Below are 17,857 nucleotides of genomic sequence, written 5' to 3' on the forward strand. Positions count from 1 at the left end.
CCCGCCAGTCCATAGTCCCTATCATCCCCCTTGCTCCTTCATTCCCTCATCGCTACCATTCCCCCATTCCCTCATCCTTCACATTCCCTCACTCCTTTATCCCCTCATTCCTTTATCCCCCTCACTCCTTCATTCCCTCATCCCCCCATTCCCTCATCTCTCTCATTCCCTCATCCCTCACATTCTGTCATTCCTTCATTCCACTCCCTCACTCCTTCCTTCCCTCATCACCTCATTCCTTCATCCCTCTCATTCCCTCACTCCTTCCTTCCCTCCTCCCTCTCATTCCCCCATTTCCTCATCCCCCCATTCCCTCATGCCTTCATCCCATTCCCTCACTCCTTTATGCCCCTCAGTCCTTTATTCCTTCACTCACTCATTCCTTCATTCCCTCATCCCCCTCATCCCTTCTCTCCCGCATTCCCGCCCCCACCGACCCGCACGCACGCGCACTCGGCCCCCGCCACCCCCCCGGAGCGGCGGGGCCGCGCATGCGCGGCGGGGGCGGGGCCGGCGCTCGCCGGGAGCGGCGGGAGGAGGAGGAGGAGGAGGAGGAGGAGGAGAAGGAGGAAAAAGAGGAGGAAAAGGAAAAAGGAGGAGGAGCGCACGGTACGTGAGGGGCGGCGAGCGGGGCTGGTCCCTCCCGCTCTCCCCGGCCCTGTCCGCCCGGGGCCGGGAAGACCGTGGAAAGGAGGAAAAGGAAAAAAATCTGTGCGGGTCTCGCCTGGCCTCCAAGCAGCCGGCCTGGCCCGTGTCCGAGCGGGACGGGCCCGTGCGGGTGGCTCGGGGCTCCTTCACGGAGTGTGGAGAAGGGAGCACGGCCAGGGATGCCATCAACGCCCCCAACATCGCAGGGGCTGCCAGAGCACGGGCCAGGCTCTGCTCGGTGCTGCCAGTGCCAGCAGCAGCAGCAGCGGCCATCGAAGAAAGGGCAGCGAGGGGCAGGGCAGCGGGAGGGAGAACTTGTGTGCGTGGAGGGACGGCAGAGCCCTGGAACAGCTGCCCAGGGAGGGCCTGGAGTGTCCCTGTGTGGAGCCATCCCAGCCCCAGCCGGGCACCTTCCTGTGCCCCTGCCTGGCCAGGGCTGGGCTGGGAGCTCCAGAGGGACATTCCAGCCTCAGGGATGTGGGATTCGGTGATTCTTCACAGCTGGGATTTTCCAGAAGCACGCATTTTCAACCCTGTGAGGGAGCTGTGTGCTCTGTACGTTTTTCAATGAGGGCGGTTTGCATCCCTTCATCAGGGCTGGGGCACTTGGGGAATTGCAGAAGCACCTGCACAGAGCCTTGGGTTAACTGCTGCTGAGACTAATGTGTTTCAAGTGCTAATAAATAACTTTTGTCGTGGGCAGGCAGGATGATGATGTGGCTCAGGTTCAGATACTGAAAAATAATGAGCATTGTGTGACATGCTGTGTCACTTGTATTCCTTGTTAAGGAGAGGTGTGATCTGGTTGTAGTAGTTACAGGTTTTTGTTGTGACAGCCACTGACGGGACAAGGGGAATGGCTTTAAAATTGGAAAAAAATATGTTTGGAGTAAACAATGGGAAGAAATCCTTCCCTGTGAGGGTGGGCAGGCCCTGGTACAGGGTGCCCAGAGCAGCTGTGGCTGCCCCTGGATCCCTGGCAGTGCCCAAGGCCAGGCTGGACACTGGGGCTGGGAGCAGCTGGGACATTGAAAGGTGTCCCTGCCCATGGAACAAGATGATTTTATGGTTCTTTCCATCCAAACCATTCTGTGATTCAATGGTTTGTGGTGCTGCCTGATGTCCACGAACTCATTAAACCAACTCTGTTTGAGACACATCCTCATTGAAATGGGCAAGGGGGGGGCGGGCAAAAATGACCAAAGAGAAAAATTTCATCTTCAAAACCCTGTGAGAAAACCCTTTGAGGGACAGGGAAGGTTTTGAAGCCACATTTTTGGGCTGCACTGCACTGCTAAGGAAATAGATGTTAAAAAGTGCAGCTCTGGGCTGCCCAGTACAGGGAAGACACCACAATACTGGAACCAGTCCAGCAAAGAGCCCCAGAGATGATCAAGGGTGTTTGGTGAGGCAAGGCTGGGAGGAATGAGCCTGGAGAAGAGAAGGGGTCAGTGGGATCTTCTGAATGCCCATAAATACGTGGTGAGAGGGAATAAAGAAGATGGAGCCAGACCTTCTTCAGTCGAGGCAACACAAGAGGCAGCAAGCACAAACTGATAGGTAAATGCTTCGAGGTAAATAGAAGACAAAAATATTCCCTGCTGTGGTAATTGAGCAGTGAAACAGGTTCCCCAGAGAGGCTGTGGCTTCTGCATCCTTGGAGATAACCAAAACCCAGATGGAAACAAACCTGAGCAACCTGCTGCAGCTGACACTGCTGAGACCAGGGGGAATGGACCAAAGGTCTCTTCCAGCCTCAGCTGTTCTGCTGATCCATGATTCCCTGATGGAATTGAAGAAAAGTCTTTGACTTATTTAAAACAATAGTTTTGTTTTTTTTTTTTCCCTATGCCTTATTTTGCTATTCAGCTGCTGTAAATTAGTGAAATTTCTTGGTGATCTGCCAGCACTGACCTTTGGTTTGCTCTGCAGGTATCCTGTGGCATGGCAGGTGAGGAAGACTTCTTTTTGGAGGAGAAGAGATTCAGGCAGTTCTGTGAAGAGTTTGTTAAGCATTCACAACAGATAGGAGATGGCTGGGAGTGGAGAACTAGCAAGGTAAAGCAATCAGAGTGTTGGCTTCTAGAGACTCTTGGTGGGCTTTTTGAGCCACCACAACCTGAAACATCCTTTAACTGCACGGGTGTGTTGAGGTGAGGGCTTGGGCCAGTGCAGGTATTGAACAGGGCTGTGGATCTCTGAATCCTGCCCCTTTTTCAGCTCTGGGCAGAACCAGACAATGAATGTGGTGTCGCTGTGAAATAAAGTCCCTCCTACTCTGGGCAACTGTGTGTGGTTTTATATCCAAGGTTCATTTTAACCCTTCAGGCTGAAATAGCATGTGGTCTTTTTCTAGATCCTTGGCTTAGTGCTTTCATTACAATACCTGTCAGTTGCATACAGCAACCAGAAATACCTGCCAGTATTAATGATCAATTCTCATTATTTGCTGCTTCTCCATAACTTTCAAACCTCTGCAATAATAACTACATATTGTTTCTAGGTCATTAATCAGAATTTTAAATAGCACAGGGCTAAGACTAATCCCAAAGGACCCCATTAGAATCACTTCTTTTATGATGATTTACCCATTTTTTAAGTTACACTTTGAGATCTGTGAATTAATAAATTTTCATCCTATAGCATGTGTAAGATCAGTGTGGAATTGTTTTAATTATTTTAAATTTCCACTTGTGGAATCCACAGATATCTTAGGAAATTCTGAGCATGCATTGTTCCAACTTGTATGTTTATCAACCAGACACGTCTTCTGAAATTACACTGACAAATTCTGTTTTCTTTAAGAAGAATGCTTTTGCTATACATATTTTTTCATTTACTGAGTTCTGTATGACTTTTGTTATTTTACTCAGGCTAATGTCAAACTAATATGTGTATAGGTACACAAATTATCCAGTATATGTATTATAGCATATAAATATATATTTATACAGTATATAAAAATTTATTGTTACAGTATATGAAGATGCATTGATACATGCTTGCTTTCTCCAACATGTAGGTTTTCATGTTCTATTATTTGTGTATTCTATCTTTCTGTTGTAGAAAATCTGCTACTCTAGGTTTTGTTTTGTTTTGTTTTTTTAGAGTTTAATGGCTTCAGTGTTTTCCCATGTTTTCAAGAAATTTTTTGGAGAAAAGTCATGCTTTTTCCAATGTATGCCATCATTTTTACATGTGTAGTTGTACATTAATATTTGTAACCCTTCCATCACAGACAATCAGAATTTCAGTAAGAGGGAGAAGAGGGAGGACCTTGGACTTAGATTTGTTCTATTGAGGAGTTTTTATAAGAGTGCAAATATTAGCCAAGTGTTACAATGCACCCTTTCTTACAGAAAACCATTTGAAACTTTAGATTTCAGTTCAAGGCTATATTTGTGAGGATTTATTCAACAAAGAAAGATGCTCTGAGCCTCTACTGGGAATTTAATACATGGGTCAAAGTCTGAACTTTCTGTGAAATAAGAAGCTTTGCTGGAAATAGCAGAATGAGATAGATTTTTGTTCTCATATAAAAAAAAAATTCTAAGAGGGTTGTTTTCTTTTTTTCATGGGCCAAGTTGGTGACTCTGTGATTTCAGTGTGTGATAAAAACCTGGCCATGGAGACCATCCATTTACAGTGTGGAGTCTGAGAAGAAAGTTTTTCCTCAACAAGATGTCTCATTGTCTTTTTTGCCCCCTTTTTTTTTTAACCAGTATATGTGTTGTGGGAAGTTTGGGGCACTCTTAATTTTGCTGATGTAATGCACTTGGATCCCATTCCTCATTCCTGACTCACGTGAATAGACCCATTGATAGCAGTGAGACCACACAAGTGAGCCAGGCTGCTAGAGCTGTGTTCCCGTGTTTTCTGTGGAGATTAAATTTAGATGATGAAATACTCATTGTTCTCGTGGAGCTGGCTCTTGGTGCAAAAGCTCACATGGCCCAGGCAGAACCCTGTATTTATAGCTGTAAGTGAAATGTTCCAAATGATGTTATTTTTATAATGTGTTTTCTTGGTTTGGTTTTTTTTTTCCCACTGGAAGAAAGCTGTAAAAAAGCCAAGAGCACCTCTCCTGCAGGAGCTGGTGGAGCTGAGCTTGGGTGCTGCTGTTAAGGATGAATGGTTAAATCTTGCTGTGGAAGTCGAGATTTAGCTGAGGAAAACAAGGCCCTATTTGCTCTCTGCTTTGTGTTTGTTTCATATTTGGTGAGGTTAATCCAGGTAATCATACCAAAAGCTGCATTAGTTCCCTTTGGCTTTTGGTACAGCTGCAGGAGGAAGGGACTCCCTTAGCACATTAGTGGGATCAGGGTTCTGGCTGCAGTCGTAATTTATAGGGGTATAGAAGAGTGCAGAACACCACTGAGTGCAGCAGGAGGGATGCTGCCACAGAGACTGCTGGCTCCAGGTCTCCATCCATCCATCCATCCATCCATCCATCCATCCATCCATCCATCCATCCATCCATCCATCATCCATCCATCCATCCATCCATCCATCCATCCATCCATCATCCATCCATCCATCCATCCATCCATCCATCCATCCATCCATCCAGTTTTCTCGTGGCACTCACAGAGTGCAAGGGCTGTGAAGTTTGGCTGCACTCTCCTGGGGGGAAGAAGCGGTTCAGGGAGGAGGAGGAGGCTCAGTGCAGCCCTGCTCTGGCACAGCTCACTGTGCCGTGGGGCATTTCCCCTCCGTGGGTGGCTGCAGCCCTTCCTCTGCTGCTCTTGGTGGGACAAATACCTGTGCAGGGATCTGTCCTCCTGCTGGCACTGGTGGGAAGCTCCACGAGCAGCCGCTTGAGAGGAGCGAGGAGATGCTTGAGAGGGAGTTGAGAGTGAGAGGAGTGGATTTTCCATCACCAGTTTAGGCTTAGCTTTTCTTTCACCATTCTCTGCACACTGGGTTCCTCCCTGCACAGGCTGCACTTGGCTCTGCAGCCAAGGCTTGCAGGAACTTTTGGTGGGTTTGTGTTCTTAATGAGATTTGTTGAGAAAATAAGGCATAAAGTAGAAGAAGTGAGCAATGTAATTGGCTATACTGTTATTCATGCTTAAAAATCAATGGGAAAAGTACACGTAGAGTGCATTACCCTTTTTTTAATGTGTGAAACTTGATCAGAACAAAGTAAACAAGTAGCTCATAATAGGTTTTGGAGGTATGTTTAATCTACAGTGTCTTTGGAAAGAGAGAACTAGTGTGTCAGTATAAAACCTGTGGTGGTTTAAAGGTAAAAATAAATGGCATAAACTGTGTCAGCAATGACAAATTAACCAAAGAGTTAAATCATAGTTAAATTTGCAGTCTTGTCTAAAAATTTAGTGCTATGTTAATTAATTTTGTAGTGAGACTGTTTTGAATAGAATCCTTTTCCATCAGATGTTGTGCATATGCTGTTTGTCTAAAATAAAATGTAATGAAACAGCTAATAAACTCCCAATTTATTTGTTTCCTTTGAGGAGTAAATCCTCAACGTGCAACTACTGTTCTTTGTGTTCTGTACTTGCTTTCTTCCTTTCAGAGTGTACCTATTATTAAGCGTTTTCTCTCCTCTTGTTCCTAATTAGGAAAAATAAAATGTGCAGGTAGACAGGCCAGTAATGCAGGAAAACTCCTAAACCTTTCTTCTGCCACTCTGGGATTGTTCAAGGGCACTTAACAATTGTGGGCTGTGTGGCCTGGGAAGCAAAATGATAAAATGGGAACTGGGAGAAGGCACAGCTTCATCTGTTTTCTCTTACATTTCACCTCAGAGGTGATCAAGAGAGGAAACAAGTTGTGACTCTGCATACATAAATTCTGAAGTGGTTTTGTTTTCTTTTGCTTTCAGAACTTTGTAAAGTTAGAGGGGGAAACAGAGCAAAACCAAACCAGCCTCGCAAGAGTTGGGACGTTAATCCTGGCATGAATGCATTGAAATAGGTCAAAATCGTTAATAGCTCCTCATCTCTTCATCACCTTGGTGCACTGCCTTCCCGTTCCTTGGCACTTATCCTGGTCCCCAGGGTGCAGTTGTCTTATTCCATTAATAGCTGTATTAAACTTTGTTTTTGCTGTTGAGGTCTTTGACTTCCTTCAACACCAAGAGCTGGTGTAAACCATCCGTGAGAAGGTGCTGAGGAGCACTGCAGTCATCAGTGCCTATAAAAAGACTTGGAGCCTGTGCCTAAATACCATGCTCTGTTTATTTTCTGGAACAGTGAAGGCATTTACCATTTTGGTTACAGAAAATGTCTTTTTTCTTTCTCTTTTTCTGAACGCAGGACCTTGGTGATGGTTATCTTAGTAAGACACATTTCCAAGTAAGAAACAGACACATCCCACCAGACCTCAAGGAGAAAAACAATGATAACAATGAACAAATATTATTTGCACATGTAGAAGTAAGTACACATTTTTGAATTTATGTGTTTATAAAATAAGTAATAAAAATAAAAACCACTATGCTAGTAAGTCCTTCCAGCAAGACTTCAGATCTGAAGTAACCAGTGGCTTTTAATTAGTTGTCATACAGTTATAGAAAAACTAATTAATACACCTCATTGAGTATTGGTGATGAAAATTGGAAGAAATGAAAAAGATTCCAGCATCCTTTGTGTAGGTGTTCTCCTCATAGGATAGTATTTCTTGGCATTTTTATTCAATAACATTAAAGAAACTTTTTTTTGTGTGTGTGTGTTTGGAAAAAGGTTAATCATCAACATTTATTTATCTTAGAGGTAAATGTTAGTTAAAAGAATAAAGGAAACTTTGAGGTTAATACTCGCTTGAAGTGATATTTATTGAATAAGACTTTTATACTCAATGGTTACTTTTCTGCTGTGGAACTGTAGAAAAGTAGTCATTGAGTATAAAAAGTAGCCTCAGACTTAAAGACTGAGCAATTTCTTAGAACTGGTGGGGGGCAATGAGGTGTTCCTGAAGGAGAATAAGTGTCTTTCTTCCAGAAAATGAAAACTCTGGTTGCACTGATCTGAATTATTATTTGCTTGCTTGAGTTTTCATTAGAGCGCCAAATTATTGACTAATCAGGATATAAATGACAGGGATTCCCTCCCTTTTTGTGTTGTTACCATAAAAAAGAAAATAAATCTTGGATTATAATAGACTGAAAGCAATGTATTGTGTATGCTATAAGCTGTTGAATAGGTGGATGTGGTAAACTTTGCAGTTACCTTTTTCTGCAGTTCCTTTCCTTTTTTCATCAGCACTCTGATTGCATTTTTTTTCCCCACTGAGACTCTGGTACATTTAAGACTTTTCTGGTTTGAAATGAGTATTCTTTTGGCCTGGTTTCTGAAGGAAATGGCACTTAAAACAATTGTGCTATTAGACTGTGATACAGTAATTTCTACTGATTTTTGAGCTCACTCACAGATTTCAGCTGCATTTTAAAGAGGGATAGATATCCAAGTCGTTTAACGAATAGCTGAGGCATTTTTCAAGCTTTTCTTTAAATTGTATTCTCGTTTTTGTAGAAAGAAGGTGGGTATCAGTGCTTCAGGGGTTGTTATTTAATTGTCATTAACAACAGTGTTTGTATACTTCAGTCCTGACTTGTAACAACAGATTACTGTTTATATTGAAAATTGCTTTTGATTATTGTGACCTTTTTTTTTCCCCTTAAATAATGAAGCAAGTCTTCGTTATAGAGTGCATTGTAAAAGAACACCTGTAAAAAGCTATTGAGTCCTTTTCTGGTGTCAGTTACAGAAAATATCATAAAGCAAAAGAGACTTCAGAGTCTCTAACACACTGACATGTTAAATACACTGAAATATTATAACAAATAATACACTGAAATAAGATTCCAGGCCAAGTTTTGTGATTTATCAAGATGCTGAAGTGAGCAGTCCTAGAGATATTTGGAAAGATTTCTTTGTTTTGAGCCACAGTAATGTGCCTGTTGGAAGGACCCTCTTGGAGAAGGAGCCTTTGTACCTGTCGTGTAGGAGCAGTAAAGATGAAGCGTGAAACAAGAGGAAGGTCTCAGAAAATTATGGAGGTTATAAGACCATAAGAAAAATAATTTACTTTCTTCTCCAAAATATTCAATGCCTAATAGATATGATGTAAAATTTACATTCTACATTGAGCTGAAGGGTTACCAGACTGTTAAGGTTATTTAATCTATCAAATAGGAAAATGAAATTTGCTTTGGATATGTACAGTAAAGCTGTGTGTTTAACACTAAGAAATATGAAAATGGTGACTGTAGAGAGGTTACATTTACTTAGGCACAGTAGTTCCTGTGTAAGATGCATGTTCTTTTTCACAGATATTGAGTGCTAGAGACCAATTCCACTCTTAATAACAATCTGTTATTTAAATAGGTGTTAGGTTTTGGTTTTTTTTTTTTTTTTTTTTTAGTTTTAGTATATGTTGTACCCAGGTTTTGGTTTTTTTTTTAGTTTTAATATATGTTGTACCCATAAATCACATGGTGTAATGGAATTACTGCAATCTGTTTGAGTAAGTTATTGAAATACATTCTGATGAAAAGCAAAAGTTGTCATCTTGGTGGAGAATGGAAAGGTTTCTTCTGCCTCTATGCATTCAATATTTACTCTTTTTTTTAATTAAAAAATTTATTTTTATATATTTGGAGCTTTAAAAAGCTCTAAATAGGAAATTAAATTTATTTTGTAAAGAAAATCAGCCATTCACTAATAGTTGCATATTTCACAATTTTCACTTCCAGAGTTACTGTTATGATTTCTCTATATTGTGTCTCTGTTATTTGTATCTTATTGGAATATTTCCATCTGACTAATCTGATCTCCTCCAAGGTGTGGTAGATACGATGCATGGGCATATAATAATATAATTAACCAGGAACAGTAAGAAAGGAAAAATAAGGAAATTAAGATCTGAGTAATCAACATTCATTGTTAGGAACAATCAGTGTTGACACAAATAAAAAAAGAATGTGCTGTGGAATATGCAAGGGCATAAGAGGCCAGAAGATTTTCCTCCCCTCATCCTGAAAATCCAGTTCAAAGGTTAGAAATAGAACATCTGTTTTGGCTGACAAGGTGAAATTTTGGAGGAAAATCAGAAGACAGGTTTTTGAAGTGAAGTTATGGGAAAGTTATTCATAGTGAGGATTTAACTCCTGTGTAAGGGATTGAACCCAAGACACATCAGGAAGGAGGTGATGTAGAATAAATCATAAATATATCCTGTTGTAGTGGGGTACATTTAGCTGTTAAAACTGCAGGGGGGCAAAATTATCATTGAAACCTAATGATACGATAAAGAAAATACACAAATAGCCTGAAGGAACTTCATTCAAATAGAAAATCAATTATCAGTTATCACAGTTTCAAAAATGTTCTAATCTTATGGGATCTACTGGAAACCTGACCATTTTACTTGGAGTTTGTGTCACTTCATTGATTAGCATGGAGGGTTAATGTTTCCAGCCTTCCATCTCATTGATTGGTGTCTAAATATCAGGAGCCTTCCTGGTGAAGGAGTGATGAATAACTTTGTATTCTGGTCTTTTCCACAGAGCGGTCTGTATTATGTGCTGGTTCCTTTTGTACAAGTTGTGTTTTCATCTGAAAACCAAGAATAAAATTCTATGTGGGTTTCTTTCTGCTTATTTTAGATATCTGCAATATAGAGCTTGTCACTTAAATCTTTGTTTCAGCCTGAGGAGGTAAAAAAGCATTTTTGGGTATAAATCAGTTGACCTAATTTAGGTGTCTCCTCTAAGAGAGGATGAGTCTAAAAGTGAGTGTTTTTCCTCGGGGGTGATCAAGGTTAAGCTACACGGCTGTAGATGCCTGCAAGTTGTCATGTGAGCCCCCTACAACAAAAGGTGGCTCTGGGCTCCTCACAGCACTGGGAATTTGTGCTGGTGACTTCACTGGAGCTGAGATTTCACTCTGATGGTGGAGCTCATACTTAGCTGAGGGTTGTGTTTTGTGAAGTAGCAACTTAAAGACAGTTTAAGGAAGTTTGTCTTTTTGTACTTGGCAGTGTCTCAGTTGTCAAGCTGTTTATCTTAATGAGGTGCCTGGGGATCCTGTGTTAGGCAGACCCTATTTTTCCATTTTTCCTTCCTCCTGGAAAAGGATTCACACTGCTCTTCTGGAATGCCATCCTGTGTTTTTTGTGGTTTTAGTTTAATCGAGATGTTTATTTCAACATTCTGATTGGTAAACAGAAACTACTAATGGCATTGTGACTGATAATAAACTTCAGGCCAAGTTGGTGAAGGATGCTCTTCAGACCAGTGAGATGAGATTCAGTTCCTTGGATATGAGCTGAAGAGCCATAAACCTTTTAGAGTCTCTTCCAAAAGAATAAAAATAGCCTGAGATGCAAAGCAGGGGACAGATAGGAACACATGGGCGCCATTTGAAAATTTTTAAGTTGCCATTTTGTTCTGGTTAAATTTTTATTGAATCAGTCGTTGCCTTCTGAGCTGTTCTGACTTTATGCCAGCTGAGTGTCATCTGTACTTTTCCACAGACAGCATAAATCTTGTGTAACCACCATAAAGTGTTCTGGCTAATTCAACAACAATCTTCAGTATGTATTCTTTCTTGATCCAAATCAAATCTGTCCTCCCAGGACATCTGTCAGGGTCTTTATCAGTGAACATGGGACTGTGTCTTCTTTTCTAGCAAGGACAGAACAGTGACATGCATTATTTTATGAATTGTTGATAAGGTGAAAAATACTGTACAAGATTCAAAGTGAAGGTAGTTCTCCTGCCTCAAAGAGCTTATACTCTAAACGAGTAAAATGGGAAAATCTGGATTCACTTTATGCATTCCCTTTGTTTGTTATTCAAATAGCCCAAGGGAAGCAATAACTTGGAGTAATAATTCTCAGTGTGTGGTTTGTCTCAGCTCCTCTGGGTAGTGCAGAAGAAGTGAGTCAGCATGGAACCATTCCTGGAGCTGGAGCCACCGCCACTTTATAAAGGAGTGGGCAGGTTGGGAGTGCTGAAGGTCTGTTCATACCTGATACTGCCTTTGGAAAACGAGCACTGAGCCCCAGCAAAAACTGATGAAGTTGTGCATTTGCTGCATTTTGGGCTCCACCTTTACTGGCAGCTGTTCTTGAGTGTTGGTGAGGTTCTGCCTGATGGGGGATGTGGAAATGAGTCTGACATCTTTCTTAAAGGTCCTGATTCCATGATTTGCTGTTCAGCTGTGCTTTTAAAATTGTAGAAAATAGAAAACTACAATTTTTAGCAATTATTGGTAATTTTTTCTCTAAACAAATCCAGTATTTTTACAATTAGGAACAGGTCCTTTTTGTTTTTTCTGTGCAAAAATAAATAAGGTTAACACAGTGTAAACATTTGCATAACCACAGTATTTGTTGGATGGTTAAGTGAAAACCCAGCAAACAGTGCTTAAGGAGAAAAATGTAAATACATTTAATAGAATCCAGCATTCACTGCAGGAAATAATGGAAGTACCTTAGTAAAGAGGAAGAAAATCAAGTATTGCACACCCAAACCATCAGTTTGTAGTAAATGTGTCGGGCTCAAGAGCAATGAAGTTTCTTGTGTATCAGCACTGTTTTCAAATGTCACAGAAATGAAACCCGAATGGAGACCTGTAAGAAATAAGTCAAGAAACCACTTATGCAGAAGAGTTCTAAAGTGTGTTACAAAAACACACTGAAGATCCTCGTGATTTTGCTTAAAAATCTATTAATCTGAAAGTGGAATTAGCCTTTATTAAACCACAGGAAAATGTTCCAGTGTGGATTTTATTAACTGTTGTCTGTATGGAAAGGCTTGGCAAAATAAAGGCATTGTTTAGAAATATCAGGGCTTTGATGGAGGCATTGCACCCCTTCCTTGAGCTGGAGAGCCTTCAGAAAAAGCAGAATTCCTCAGACAGAAGCCACCTGAGTCCCAGTCCTGCTTTGGGGCTCCTTCTGTGCTGGGATGCCTGAGTCTTCATGGAGGAAGTTTAAATGCTCCTGTGAAGTTCTGGAGGCACGGGAGGTTTTTGTCTCCCACACACAGACCTTTGTGCATCATTTTCTGCATGTCACGTTGGAATCCTGGCAAATCTCGTTAGCAGTAGTTACATTTAGTTTCCAACAGCTTTGATGACATGCTGTTGGCTTGACTGTCGTTGAGGGTGGTGGGACCCTGATCTGAATTCTCTATCTTGCACATTCTCTGATTGCTGTTCTGTTTTACCCACTAATAACTTTCCACAAATCTTAGGAAATGTATCAAAAGCAAGTATATAAGCTAATTATGATGCTTTTTGGAGAGCTGAAGGAGGACTTTGTATGACCCCCAAAAGTGATTCATTTGCTGTTTAGATGTTAGCATGGAGTGATTTCAGCTTTTTATCTGCCATCTTGGTATTCAGAGCTGTCACTTAATATTAGAAAAAAAATGCTACATCAGACACAGGAAAAGATGCTCTAATTAAGGTTTGGTAACTGAATGTGACAGTTGAGTTGGAGTCAGCCTGGTTGAAGGCATGATGTCATTCCAGCACAATGTCTTTCTTCTGCAGCAAATAAAGCTTCATTTCCTGTGGAACACGCTCTGAGGCTGTGGGGAGCGAAGGGGATTTTCCCAGAATCTGAACTTTGAGAGAGTAGCTATGCCAGAGACAGAACTATTTATCAGCTCACCCTTTTGTCCTGGTGATCCTGTGTTTTAGATATCAAGAAGGGGTATTGTTGTTTTGTTTCCATTTGGTGCATTTTCTCATGATGTGTGGAAAGGTGTTTTGAAAAACCTTTACAGTGCTTTTAGATCAAAATCAGATTAAGGTATTTACACTTTTTAAATTCTTCAAGTTAAAAGTTAATGAAATAGTTCTGGTTTGATTTGATGTCATAAATGTACATTTTGCTGGGAGTAATTTATTATTATGAGGTTGTAAAAAATAGTTTTTAAAATTTGTGCCAGAGCAGACTTGAACTGTGGTTGTCTTCACACAGTAAATTAGGTTAATTTACCTTAGAACTGTGTGTAATTTCATATACAGCAGCAGTAGCAGAGATATGTAGGCCACACAGTCACTCACCTATGTGGACTGTGTGCCTCCCCTCTCAACTTGCTGGATTAATATGATTTTTTACAAATCTTGGTGACTCTTCCATCAAATGTTTTGATGCTTGGCATGCCTTGATAGCTGGGCAAAACATCAAGAGATCCCAGCTTCTGCAGTTTTATCAGTGGAAAGGCTTGTGAGAAATTAAAATCTGTTTTTCTGTTTCCAATTTAAAAAATATTACTGCTGTGGTCTTAATAGGAGAGACAGTTTTGAAAAAAAGACTTTTTTCCTTTCTTGTACTGTTCACCTCCTCTCTCTCCCTCCTTTTTTCTCTGCAAAAAATGTTCAAAATGCCGTGAATGGGGGAGATACTGAACTGATGGCCATACCAACAGTGCTTAAGTTGGCACATTTGGCCACAGTTTGGCTTCCTTTTATTTAATATATCGAGCTAATACATGTTGTAACACGGTACCACTGTCACCGTTCCTAAGCAGTGCTGTGTGCCTAGGGATAACAGGAATGAAGGCTTTGGTGGGGATCTAAATTCCCCAACTTTTATGCAGTTTTGATATCAAGACACTTTAGGATGCAGTGGAACATGATTCATATTGGTCATAGTTGCTCACAGTTTTTTTAATCACTGAAATACACACATTGCAGAAGGATTTTGCTCCAAGCACATGCATTGGGTTGTGATGTTTAATATCACAGAAAGATTAATGTTAACATTCTTGCATTCCTGAAAGGAAATCTCCAGTACGTTTGTAACAACCTGACCATGCCAGGTGTGGGTAAATTTTGTAGATAAATACGCATTTTCAATACTTAACGACATTAATTCACGAAGGGGAGGCACGGCACTGTAGTGTTTGTCAATACTGTTTTACCACAATAGAAACAAAATCACAATCTGGTCAATTGTTAGTATTTTACTTTTAATGGTGAACCTCAAAACACTTCATGTTTCCAGTCATGCATATATGCCTGCTTTTGTTTCTCTTAAATTAAAATGTACTGGTTCAATGTTATGCTCTAATTTTCTGGGGATGATGATGCTCATCTGTATTGGAACAATGTTTTTATTTTGGCCAAGTGCCTGTGTTTTTAGCAGTGTCATATGATTATCTTTCAGTGTGTTTGGATTGCTTGCCTGCAGCACACAGGTCGTGTTGGCTCAGAGTGAACATTGCAGATTTAGGGCCTCAGAGTGGCTTCCTGAGAACCAGGCTAAATGGCCAAACTTCCATATGTTGCTGCTTTGTGGAAAATTCATGGTTTTGTCCTTTTAGCTGTGAGGTCCAACTGTGAGTTTTGTTTCCTTCCCAACACCATCTCACTCTCATTGTCTCTCAACTCTCGAGATACATGAAAAAATGCTTTTCTCCCCTTTGTTACAAAGAATGGTTGCAGTTTTCTGCTCTTGAAAAAGATGCAGTCTCATATTTTCTTTTCCCCCCTGCACGATAAGATTTCTTTACTATACATCTTTTGGTTAGCTTTATTAATTAAGAAGCAGCCACTGCGGGTTTGTGTTAATACTGTAAATAAAGCAATTCAGCTTTTTTCTTGAGGTCAGAATGTGGTGTTTCTTGAGAACATTATGGACTTACATTGTGTAATCAGTGTGTGATTTTGAGGTCGGGTCCTTTCTAGATATAACTAAAGAGCATTGACATTAACTGAAACTTAGGAACTTGTGCAGGAAAATGTGTTCTAGAGTTACAAATTACTTTTCATGAATCATAAAAATATCTTTATTTTTCCCCATATAGACCAACACACAGAGAGAAGACACTTCTTTTTTACCTTGTAGGAGTCAAGACTTAATATATATACTTTAAAAACATGTCTATATATAAAGTGTGTAAATAACATAAGACTTTTTTCGTACTGCACTGGTACTCAACATAATGCTGCCAATGCAGAGTGCTAAAATTTGGTACTAACGTGATTATGAATGCCCCAATTCCAAAATTTCTGTTCTAGTATATGGCAGAAATTAATTTGGTTCTGTCAGCTTCCATGATACAGGTGTTTTCCTAAATGAGCAAGACAATAGATCTTTAATACAGAGCAGGGTTTTTTTTTTTTTTCACTTGAGTTAAGTTTGTTAGTGTTGTGTAATCTTTCTGCCCTGGTTTGCCAGGGACTAGTTCAGGCAGCACTTGAACATACTTGCTGACTTCTTAAATGAGACATTCACTTCTCCTGAGTGCAAGATACTGAGAGCACATCCTGAACACAGGGGACATTAATGCTTGGCAGTGGAAAATACTCTTCTTGACCTGAATGGATGTAACTGGGAGTATTTTGCTTAATGGGTGGCTTTCTCACAGATGATCTGTGGTGGTAGCAATGAAAATGAGTTATTTGTGTTGACTCAAACATCTCTTACCACCATTTTTCTCTGAGTTCTGAGGAAGATATAATGTCGTACACTAAATAAGATTTAAGTTTGCTGTTTGAAGAGGAAAACAATAAAGTGTAAGAACTCACTGAGATCATGAGATAGATATTTTTCTGGGATTAGTGATCAATGAAGTTGTGGAAAGGCAGACGTGTCTGGTATGGGAGAGAGGAAGCTGAGAGACAAAAGACTTGTGCTGTAGGTCGTACTTTATAACATAAGCTTTGTGTCCATCTAGTGATTTTTGTAATATGATCATTAGTGTTTCCATCTGTATTTTGTGTTTTTCCCTATTTGATAGCTTGCCAATAAAATTTCTTTCCCAGACAGCTGAACCTAGCTTGCAGACTGACAGGGCACAGAAAAACCCCCCACCTTCAAAGGAAAGCACATTAAAAAGCTCAGAAATCACCCGAAAGCGTTAACGGCTCTGTTGGCTGTTACACGATGGGATGCAGGAATTGCAATAATGTTCTCTTCCATCTGGTGCCTGCAAACTTGCTGTTTTCGGAGGCATTCACTGCTGTAGCAAACTGTTCACTTATTCATTCTTGTGTAGTTGCCCGCTATTCTTTGGAAAGGACTTGGGTTGAAAGCGGCTCGGTTCTTTGTTGCAGAAGTGCTCAGTGTCAAACATATTACAAGGAGATGTCAGTCCAAATGCAAATACCATCAGCTCTCAAAGCCTCTCCGCATGTTGTGTATATTTGGAATGTGCTGTGAAGGTGTAGTCCCAGGAGCGAGGATCTTGACTGACAATACTCAAAGGGAAATCATGCAATATCTGTGCCAAAACGTCTATCTCAGGCTGAAATTTCGATTTCCGCTTTAAATTTCCTGGCTTGTGTTAGCTAACGTTACAGCCTTGGTTCTCCTTATTTTCCTGGGATCTTGGGGGTTATTTTCTTTGTTGCATCTGGACTGGTTAATTTTCAGGAAGGTGAGGTAGCAACTGAGTGGAAGGTGTCACTCTGAGAGGGAGGAATGGTGTGAGGAACTAAAGCAAGTGAAAACACGTTTCTTATTGCCAGACCATGAGATAAAGGAATTCATGTATAATTTCTGAGCACAAACCACTCAGAAATGTCCAACTCTTGGTCATCCCTGAACATCTAAAGCCACTGTGTTCATACAACAGTAGTCTTTGGTGATGTGTTTGTAGCAAGAAGGGTTATCCATCACCTGTCATACCTTATCCTGTCCCAGAATTTAAATTAGTCTCTTCAGTCCTGCAGTGTTGACCAGGTAGATTAATTTATTAATAGTTTTCCTGGAAGTATTACAGGAATTCCCAGCATTCTGCCTATTTCAGTCAAATATTATGTAATGATATACATTTATGTAAATCTTGATGTTGATTTCAGAAATTGTGAGCAGTATTGGGGTATGCTGAGATGACCTTGGAAACATGAATTGCACTATATGTAAATTTTCAGGTGCTGTATGATGTGCCTTTGTCTTTTTCAGCTTTTTTTTTTAAATTTCTGGAAGGGCTTGGTGCTGCCTGTATTGTGTGTGGGGTCTGGCACTGCTGTATTTCCACGTGCTGCCGGTGCAGTTCTCAAACACCAGCCACCAGGTCTGCTCTTGAGGCCCTCAGGGCTTTTAGGATGAAAGCTTAGCTCTCATAGGCAGGTATGTGGGAGCCAGTGGTTGTGCCTGGATTTGACTCAATTCCTTTGGAAATGCTCTGGGGATTAAGATTCTGTTTGTCACCACAGTGTATTACTCTTGAGGTTGTTTTGTGCTTTTGAGTATCTGTCAATTAAGATATTATCTGCTT

General features: G+C 40.7%; 1 protein-coding gene across 1 annotated transcript in view; it reads left to right on the plus strand.

Moving 5' to 3' along the window:
- Positions 1–574: 574 nt before the first annotated feature.
- Positions 575–17,857, plus strand: part of ATG10 (autophagy related 10) — a 59,755-nt gene continuing 42,472 nt past the window's right edge. The window contains exons 1-3 of the mRNA XM_058824067.1: positions 575–609; positions 2,581–2,706; positions 6,930–7,049. Coding sequence (XP_058680050.1) covers positions 2,593–2,706; positions 6,930–7,049 — 234 coding nt within the window. The 5' untranslated portion in view covers positions 575–609; positions 2,581–2,592. The remainder of the gene's footprint in view (positions 610–2,580; positions 2,707–6,929; positions 7,050–17,857) is intronic.

This window comes from Ammospiza caudacuta, chromosome Z (genome assembly GCF_027887145.1).
Source record: "Ammospiza caudacuta isolate bAmmCau1 chromosome Z, bAmmCau1.pri, whole genome shotgun sequence".
Classification (NCBI taxonomy): Eukaryota; Metazoa; Chordata; class Aves; order Passeriformes; family Passerellidae; genus Ammospiza; species Ammospiza caudacuta.